The 10,398-nt window shown below is 44.6% G+C and overlaps 1 protein-coding gene across 2 annotated transcripts in view; it reads left to right on the forward strand.

Annotated features, from left to right (window-relative positions):
- Positions 1 to 10,398, forward strand: part of LOC109299990 (collagen alpha-1(XXI) chain-like) — a 200,378-nt gene that overhangs the window by 136,958 nt on the left and 53,022 nt on the right. For both annotated transcript variants that reach the window (XM_019520549.1, XM_019520551.1), the window contains 2 exons: positions 488 to 532; positions 941 to 994. In XM_019520549.1, the coding sequence (XP_019376094.1) occupies positions 488 to 532; positions 941 to 994 (99 nt within the window). The remainder of the gene's footprint in view (positions 1 to 487; positions 533 to 940; positions 995 to 10,398) is intronic.

Here is a 10,398-nt window from a genome sequence, read left to right on the forward strand (position 1 = left end):
AAAAAAAAAAAAAAAAAAAAAAAAAAAGCCTTTTGCAATAATAAAATTATGATCATGGTTACCACAAATTGCTAGCCATGTCACAATGGATCTAAAAAACAGCTGGTCATTAAATATTGCCGAAGTTATTCTGTACTTTCTGTAATAGGGAATCTTATGAGTAATGAGAAGAAATTTCTTTCTCTGTTTCAGTCAGGATTTTCACTCCAGCATTCTACCATTGGTAGGATAAGCGTGAGGTCATGACCCTGCCCACCTGCACACTTGCAAGTACTGGCAGAAAAGCAGTTGGGGAGCCACTAAATATTGCTGTTTCACTGTTTTCCCCAGATGTTGTAGTTTTATGTTCCTAGGCTGAATCTTTTGTTATTTCCTGCCCATATTTCTAACCAAATCATATGACAAACATTAAACTTATGAAAACATTTTTATTATATTATTTTCTGGAGCAGCTATTTTATATGTTTATAACTTTTTTTTCCATTAGGGAATTCCTGGAATCCCTGGAAGTCAAGGAACGAAAGGACAAAAGGTATTCATAATAATTTGATACAGTTAAAATCAGTGTAGGTTTTTAGTGTTGCATGAGTAAGGCCTCAGGATTCGAGGGGAAATTCCTCATAGCAGAGATTTTTAGGAGTACACTGAAAACAGAGGGGACTTCTGTTCCTAAATCTTTTAGGAATATTTGAGAATCTCCTGCTTACCTTCTGGAACAAGGAAAAGTACATATGTGATATAAAATACAACAAATTGCACCTCTAACACTTCAAAAACAATTTCTCCCAACTATATAGCTGTTCCAAAAAATACTTGCCCCTTTCATGTTTCCTGAATGATCATAGCTACATTATTAATCCAGTGCTGGTAATCTAATGTTTTAAAAGACTTTTTATTAGTATTTTTCCATAGATATTTCTGACTTTGTATTCAATTGTAGGGTGAAATTGGACCTTCAGGGCAACCGGGAACAAAAGGATCCCCAGGAGAGGCAGTATGTTTGTATTATATTTTTTCAGTTATTGCGTTATCTATATCAATCCGTTTTAGAAGCAAAATAAAAATTGTTGCCTTTTTATAATTGGATTATGATGAAACAAAATGAAAAAGTATAAATTATCCTAGATGATCTATTTATTAATTAATCCTTTTGTGTTTTGTGTGTCTCATTAAATTTTACAAACAAAACTCTTTCTTTTAAAAAAAAAAAAATTGAAGTTGAAGGCTTCTTGTGTTTTTGAAGTTCTTTGTATGTGAAAGTGTTCACAAGGCTGGGAAACAAGCTTGAAATTAGACTAAATTCATAAAACTCAGCATAAATATTTCTGTTCTATGCCTTGGTACTGAATTCTGCACTGAGACCTGTGTGGAGTTATCAAAGGATGACTTCAAGCATCAGCATCAGCGCAAGGTGCTTGGATAGCTAGTATCAGGTACTATAAACAATCCTTTGATTTCATTTGTTTACTTTTGGTATGTTTGAGGATGTTAATATACTGAATAGAGAAAAAATTACAGGATGGAATGCATTTGGCAAGTTGTATCAGACCAAATCTGCTATCTGAATTCCTAGAAAAAATATTATACTGGTTTGTCTTCTCAAGTTGATTTATCTGATGGCCTTTCTGTTGGATAAGTTTCACTCTTAATCAAAAGTACTTAAACACATGCTTTCCTTTAAAGCACTGAAGTAGTGTAATTTCTAACTATTAAAATTTAAGCACATACTTATGTATTTTGATGATTTGTGATCTAGATTTCCTCTTCAGGTGAAATTTAGAATGCTTTCTGTAAGAAGCAAGGATTTTTATGGGCGATCTCTTTTATTGCACCAACTGCATGGTCACAATGAAGTTAGACATGCTTTCGAATGCAAGGCATTCTTCTTCTGATGACTTGATGAAGCATGCCTTGAATTTGAAAGCCTGTCTAACTTTATCCCAAACATGCAGTTGGTCCAACAAAAGATATCGCCCGCACAAATCCTTGTTTTTTTTCTAATTTCTGGATCATCATGGCTACAGTACTATTCCAACATTGCCAAAACACAGACTCTTTCTGTAGCATTCTTTATTTTCTTTGAGGTCTAAGGCTGCATACACATTGAAATAATCTGGGAGAATTCTTTCAGGTTTGTTTTCCTGTTAAAGAAGCCTACCCAGAGCTGCACATACAAACATTTGTATGCTGAGCCCCTGAAAAGTGGAGAGCTTGCAGTGCTGACACTGTGCAGCCAGGGAGCACATCTCAGCATGCTTTGCAGGCTTCCTCAGGCTGCCTGGCAGCAGCTCTGATTGACTGACCCAGACTGCCCTAGATCAGCCTGTGTTCCCTGTAGCACAATGTGGGGATCATGAAGGGGGAATGTTCTACTCTCTGCTGAAGCAGTGGAGTCCACCAAGGGACACACCATCTCCTTGGAAGGGAGTGGGGAATGCTGGAGGACTATGTTTTCTTCTGGGACAAACCACAGCATGTATAGACCTTTACTCTCCTAAGAGAAACTTTCAGGGCAGTGATTTCCACAAAACGTAATAACCACCTAATTATAAATTTTTCCGTTAATTTCTGATTCAATTATGCATTAGAGTCAGACTTCCAAAGGGCAAAGAATTATGTATTTTGGCCTCCTTTATCAGACATAGCAAAGAATTTCACCTTAGCTTTGTATCTTCTTTCTTTATGTGAACCCAAGTTGTTCACAGATTTTTTTTTGTCTTGAAGTGGACATTTTTACTGGGGGAGAAAAAGTCTGCACATTGTCCTGACTGACCAACCTTATAGCCATTTACAACTAGGTATCACACTGCCTTATCACTGGAACTGAGGCGATGTCATCTACCTGGACTTTAAGAAGGTCTTTGATAGTGTTTCTCATCCTAGTCTCATAGGGAAGCTAGCAGGCTGTGGAGTGGATGCTTGCACAGTCAGGTGGGTGGCAAACTGGCTTAGGGACTGCACCCAGAGAGTGGTGGTGGATGGGTCGTTTTCAGCCTGGAAGGAGGTGGGCAGTGTCGGTCCTTGGACTGACATTATTTAATATCTTCACCAGCGATTTGGATGAGGGTGTGGAGAGCACCCTGTGTGAGTTTGCAGATGACACCAAGTTATGGGACAAAGTTAGCACTGGAGGGCAGGAGCAGATTCAGGCTGATCTGGACAGGTTGGGTCAATGGGCAGAATGAAACAGGATTCAATTCAACAAAGACAAATGCAAGGAGCTCCACCTAGGGAGGAGGAATCCCCAGCACACCTATAGGTTGGGGGATGACCTCCTCAGCAGCTCAGTGGCTGAGAGGGATTTTGGAGTCATAGTTGACTCCAAGATGAACATGCGCCAACAGTGTAATGAAGCCATCAACAAAGCCAATTGCACCTTATTGTGCGTTAGCAGATGCATGACCAACAGATAGAGAGAGGTGATGCTCGCCCTCTATGCAGCATTGGTCAGGCTGCAGTTGGTGTACTGTGTCCAGTTCTGGGCACAGCACTTGAAGAGGGATGCAGAGAATCTGGAGGGGGTCCAGAGGAGGGCTACTCATATGATTGGTGGCCTTTGTACAAAACCCTATGAGGGAAGGCTGAGAGATCTGGATCTCTTTAGCCTTCCTAAGAGATGTCTGAGGGGGAGACCTTGTAGCAGCCTATAAGTTTATCAAGGGAGGACAACAAAGAGTTGGAGATGTGGTATTTACCAGGGCACCCGTAGGAGTAACTAGGAATAATGGGTACAAACTAGTGGAGAGTAGATTCAAGTTAGATATTAGGAAGAAATTTTTCACAGTAAGGGTGGCCAGAATCTGGAACAGGCTGCCAAGAGAGGTGGTACTATCACCTAACTTGGAGGTCTTCAAGAGGAGGGTAGATAGGCACCTGGCTGGATACAGTACTTCAGCTGTGGTCTTACCAAAGTCGAGTAAAGCAGGAGGATGACTTCCCTGGTTTTGTTTGAGATAAACTGGTGGATGCATGCCAGATGTTGTTTAGCTTTGCCCACATCATATTGGGGCTCATATTCATCTTGTGGTCTATCAAGACCCAAGTCCCTTTTGGCAATGGTGCTAGTGAGCTTAGTACTGCTGAGCCTGTAAGTATGCTGAAGGTTCTTGCTACCGAGGTGCAGCATCTTGCATTCCTCTGCTTTGAAGGCCATCTGGTTTTGGTTGGCCCATCTTTAGAGTGTGTCCAAGTCAGCCTGTATTCCCAGCCTGTCCTCCAGTGTAATGGCCCTCCCCCATAATTTGGCATTGTCCGCGAACTTGGCCAGTTCACATCTGCCCTCCATATCTAGATCGTTGATGAAAATGTTAAAGAGTACTGGCCTCAGTACCAAGCCCTGAGGGACTCCACTGGTAACCCTGTGTCATGTTGATTTGCTCCCTTCAACTAGTACTATTTGGGTTTGACCCTATAGCAAGTTGTCTAGCCATCGGAATGTATGATGATCGAGGCCACAGTTTCCCAGCTAAACCATGAGGACATCATGGGGAATTAGGTCAAAGGCCTTTCTGAAGTCCAGTTAAATGACATCCACATCATCTCCCTTGTCCAGGGCATGTTACCTGGTCATGGAAGCAGATGAGTTTGGTCAGGCAAGACCTGTCAGTCACAAAGCCATGTTGGCTGGCATTCAGAAGCATGCCTTCCATTCGTGTGGCATTGATGGATCCCTTGACAATTCTCTCCAGGATTTTTCCAGGGATGGACATCAGACTGATTAGTCTATAGTTCCCTGGGTCATCCCTCCACCCTTTCTTGTAGTTAGGGACCATATTGGTTCTTTTCCAGTCATCCGGGAACTTCCCTGAGAGCCATGATTTTTAAAATCTCTGCCAAGGGGGATGCAACGATGTCTGCCAGCTATTTCAAGACCCTCAGATGCATTCCATCTGGGTCCACAGACTTGTGAATGTCCAGTTTCTCAAGGTGTTCCCTTACCTGATCCACATTGGTTTTGGTCCCATCACCCGCTCCCAGTTTGGTTTCTTCCATTTCTGGCAGTGTGATCCTCCTGGGAGGGTGAAAACCCAATGCAAAAAAGTCATTTAGGAGATTGGCCTTTTCTTGGGCACCTGATGTCAGTTGCTCTGTTGGGTCTCTCAGGGGCCCAATACTGTCCTTGTTCTTTTTCCTACTTCCCACATATCTAAAGAAGGACTTTTTTTGTTGTCCTTGATCCCCGTAGCTAGCCTAAGTTTGGTTTGTGCCTTGACTTTTCTTGACTGCTTCCCACAGGTGCGGGTGAGTGCAGAGTAATCCTCTTTGGTAATGCTTCCTGTTTTCTAGCTGGTGTAGGCTACTCTCATGAGTTTAATGATGTCCAACAGTTCCTTATTCAGCCATAGGGGCTTCCTTGCTTGTTGACTGTTTCTTGCGAGAAGGGAGGGCTTTGCCCTGTGCTTCAAGGATTATGTTTTTGAGCAATGAACATTCCTCACGTACTTCCTTTTTTGAGGGGCAGTATGGCCTCTGTTTGCCTGACTGATCAGTTCTCTCAGTTTGCAGAAGTCAACCTTCCAAAAGTTAAGGACTTCTGTTTTACTGAGGGGCTTGCCTGCTTGGTGAACTAAGAAGGTGATCAATTCATAGTCACTGTTGCCAAGCTTCCCCTTGATCCGCAAATTGCTCACCAGTTCCTCCCCTTTGGCCAGGACCAGATCTAGCAATGCCTCTCCCCTAGTTGGTCCATAGACCTCCTGGGTTAGATAGAGGTCATCAATGCATGTGAGAAAGCTATGCAACCTGTCAGATTTGGCTGTGTGCTCATCCCAAGAAGTGTCAGGGAAGTTGAAGTGTCCCATGACGACCAAATATTGAGAGCGTGTGGCTTCGATCAGTTCCCTATTGAATTCCTGATCTCGGTTTTTCTCTTGCGGGGGAGGGAGGGGTCTATAGTAGACTCCTACAAGTAAATCTCCCTCCCCATGTTTTCCTCGTATCTTGACCCAGAGGGTCTCAAGACACCCTTCCTGGCTTGGAAACTCAATCTGTAGGGAGGTGAGCTGATCTTTGACGTAGAGAGCAATACTCCCACCCCTCTTCCCCACGTGGTCTGTCCTATACAAGGTGTTAACCCTCTACTGCCAATGAACAATCATACGTGGAGTCCCACCACGTCTTCATAATTTGTACAAGGTTGTTGTCATTATCACATAGAAGAAGGGCCAGTTCCTCATGCTTGTTTCCCAAGCTCCTGGTGTTTGTGTACAGGCAGCTAAGTCTGCCTTGTGAACCCCAGTGCTTCCCTGACAGGTTAAGAGGGACCTTTCCTTGGGCTGTCACCAGAGTGGAATTCCTTAGGCTGCCCAACAGATTGGTAGTGTAGCTGAGATGACCTGGGCTAGAACTGCTAAACCGCTCTTCCCCCAGCAGTCTCAGTTTAAAGCCCTGTCAAGAAAGTCAGCCGTTCTGGATGAGAAGAGCTTCTTCCCTTCCCAGGTGAGGTGGAGGCCATCTCTTCCCAACAGTCTGCTTTCTCTGAAGTGTGGAACATGGTCAAGGAAGCCAAACCCCTCTTGATGGCACCATCTCTGGAGTCTTCTATTCACCTCACTAAAGCACCTGTCCCTCAGGAGCCCATGTCCTGTGACAGAGAGGATAGAAGAGAAAACTATCTGTGCCCCCAGACCTTTGAGCGCAGCTCCCAGAGTCCTATAGTCACACATGACCTGGTCTGGACTTCTCTGTTCCATGTCATTGGTGCCCCCATGGATAAGGTGCATGGGATAGTGGTCAGAGGGCCAGATGAGTTTGGGGACCCTCTCTGTCACATCCTGGACATGAGCTCCAGGCAGGCAGCAGACCTCAGGGGCCAGGGGGCCAGGGTGACAGATCGCTCCCTCAGTGCCCCTAAGGAGGGAGTCACCCACCACAACAACTCTGTGCTGCCTTGTAGGTGCAAGTGCTGGTGGCCCTGTGTGCTCACATGCTGGATCCAGTGGAATGGCTGTGTCCCTTAATGCAAGAGGTGCAAAGTGGTTGTGCAGCTCCAGGGGAGTGGTAACCCTTTGAGCTGGAGACAACTGTTGTCCAGGCAACCCCGGGCTGGCCTTTGTGGTGGTTCCTAGGTTCCACCACTCCCGTCACAAGCTATCAGGTGGAGAACCTGAAAGTAAGAGTCCAGCTCCTGCTCTGCATCCCTAATGGAGTCCAGCCGCTGGACTGCTGCCTGGAATTCCCTAATCTGGCACTGCACCATTGACCACTCCCCACAAGGGGGGGGCGTCAGTGCCCCCAAACCCAGCTACCTGCAGTCTTGCTAGGCAGCCTCCACAAAGAGCTGGGGGCTCCGTCTGAGTGGAGGCTGGGGCTGAGGGTCCTGCCTGGGTGGGGGCAGGGACTTCAGACTCCATCTGGGGATAGGCTGGAACCATGGGCTTTGTTTGGATGGAGACCCCGGTGGTGAACAGAGCAAGGGAGTCAAGGTGCAGGGGGGAGCCTGGGGGGTGCGATGTGTCCCAACCACCATGGTCCTTGTAGTAGTTTGACGACTACTATGCAGACCCTTGGCTAAGGCTCTGTGCCTGGAGCCTCAGGCCCTCCTGCTCACCTTCCTGCATGAAATCCTGTGCTAACTCATCCACCGAGCAGACAAGCACATCCTGTTTGTGTGGCTCTGGTCGCGTGGCTCCTTGGGGGGCTGGGCAAAGTACGAACCAGGGTGAGACCCTTCTCAGCTGCCTCCCTGCAGCTTTGCTAGCCCCCTCCCACCACAGGCCCCGCTTACCTCTGGCTGTGCTGAGGGTCCATTGGGAGTGCTCCACAGCTGCTGAGGGCCTCTGGGGGGCTTTGGGGTGTGGGGGCACAACAGGCTTACACCCATGTGTCTTGCACCACTCCTGGATCCCAACTGCAGCTTTTTTCAAAGAGTTGAAAAGGTTGCTAAGGATCATATTTGTGGGAGTCCAGTGGGAAAAATAATGCAGCAGGGCAACCAGCATGGTTTTGTTGCAGGTAGATCATACTGGACTAATCTGGTTTCATTTTATGACCAGGTCACAAAATGCTTAGATGCAGGAGTAGAGATGGATGTTGTTTTCCTGGATTTCAGGAATGCCTTCGAAACGGTATCTAATCCCATTTTCATAAATAAATTAAGAGTCTGTGACTTAAATGTTTATACAGTTCGTTGGGTGGCAAATTGGCTTGGGGGTCATGCCCAGAGAGTGGTAGTAGATGGGTCAACATCGACCTGGAAGGATGTGGGTAGTGGGGTCGCACAGGGCTCAGTCCTTAGACCTGTACTCTTCAATGTCTTTATCAGTGACTTGGATGTGGGCATGAAGTGTACTCTGTCTAAGTTTGAGGATGATACTAAATTGTGAGGTGAAGTGGACACTCTGGAGGATAGGGAATGATTGCCGGCAGACCTGGACAGGTTGGAGAAGTGGGCAGAACACAGTAGGATGCAGTACAACAAGGACAAATGCAGAGTGTTGCACATCGGGCGTAAAAATATCGAGCACACCTATGGGCTAGGAAATTACCCTCTCAGCAGCACAGAAGCAGAAAAGGATCTTGGAGTCATGGTGGACTCCAGGATGAACATGACTCATCAGTGTGACACAATCATCAACAAAGCTAACCGCACTTTATCATACATCAGCAGATGCATGACAAATATAACCAAAGAGGTGATACTTCTCCTCTATGCAGCATTGGTCAGACCACAGTTGGAGTACTGCATCCAGTTTTGGGTACCATACTTCAAGAAGGCTGTGGGTAGCCTTGAGAGGGTCCAGAGGAGGGCCACTTGTATGGTTAAGGGTTTGCAGGACAAGCCCTATGAGGAGAGACAGACCTGTACCTTGTCAGCCTTCACAAGAGAAGGCTGAGAGGTGATCGTGTGGCTACCTACAACTTCATTAGAGGGGTGCAGAATGGGTTCGGAGATGCTCTGTTCACTAGGGCACCTCTTGGGGTAACAAGGAACAATGATCACAAACTGACAGAGAGCAGTTTTAGGGTAGATATCAGGAAAAACTTCTTCATGTTGAGGGTAGCCAAAATTTGGAATGGGCTTCCAAGGGAGGTGGTGCTCTCCCCTACATTGGGGGTCTTTAGGAGATAGCTGGATAGGCATCTGGCTGAGGTCATATGACCCCAGCAGTCTTTCCTGCCCAGGCAGGGGTTGGACTCAATGATCTTTTGAGGTCATCTCTTCAAAGATGATCTCTTCCGACCCTAGCATCTGGTGTATTAGCATCCCCATGCTGAAAAGTGGCAGCAGGGACACTTTAACTAAAGTTTGTTTGAAGAATTTTACTTAAACTGCCCCGCCATCATTTTCAGCATCGGGAAGCTGATACACAAGATGTTTTACATGTGGATGGATTACAATTTAAGATGTAATTAACTGGTCTGGCAGGGGCCTAAAAGTCACTATTTCCCCCCCCTATACTTACATTATTATTGGGCCTTACCATATTGTGCATAAAACAGCATCTAGAGTAAAATATGGCAAAAGTCTACTGAGGTAGAGCTGGAAATCTGTAGGAAATACCAAGAACCAGATTTGGATATGGATAAAAATGTCTGGAATGTACCTAATAAGGTAAATGCTATCATGCATTGTGTCTTCACTTCAACTTCCCAGACTTAGAATACAAAACAAATACTACAGTAATGGTAGGGAACATCCACGATGTGATAACGGACAAATTTCTTCACCAAAATAGCAACTGAGCAACAATTGAACCTAATTTTCGTAAGTAAAGATCATTTTAAAAGATCTGACAACAGAAAGTAATCTTGGATCAAGTTAATCAGGAGTTAATTCAGTTCAAATTAAATAGAAGAATAAACCAATGTATGTTTGACAGTGACATTCTTGCTTTCTAGAGTGAACTTTGATAAGCCAGTGGAACTACTTTGTGAAGTCAACTCTACTGAAGAGCTCAGGAACTTGAATGAATAGGTGGCCAGGGAATTCTTTAAATTAAGGGTAAAAAATTACCTCAATAAAGATATTAAGAATAATAATTAATAATAAGCAGAAAGCCTACAAAGAACATGGACAAATGAATGATCAGCAAAGAAAACTATGTGTTTAATCTAAAAAAGTATAGAGATAAACTAAGACTGTTCAAAGGTGAGCTGAGCTAGACCGTGCAACAAATATTAAATAAAGGATAGATATATTAAGGAAAAAAAGATTGTGAGCCTGCACTGTGGATAAAAATAAGGGAAAAGTTAAAATCTAAGGTATGGCAGAAAAATGAAATGAATGCCTCACTGTTGATGCTGATGATCAGCCTGGAGGATGACTAAGGGAATAATGTCACAGATATGAAAAATACTATAATCAAGTTGAAAAAAAATCTCGAAGAACTTAATGCAATGGTATCAATAGAACTAGTTAATCACCATCACAGAATTCTGAACCCCCCCCCCCCCCCC

Source organism: Gavialis gangeticus, unplaced genomic scaffold (assembly GCF_001723915.1).
Source record: "Gavialis gangeticus isolate Ggan-Ray unplaced genomic scaffold, GavGan_comp1, whole genome shotgun sequence".
Classification (NCBI taxonomy): Eukaryota; Metazoa; Chordata; order Crocodylia; family Gavialidae; genus Gavialis; species Gavialis gangeticus.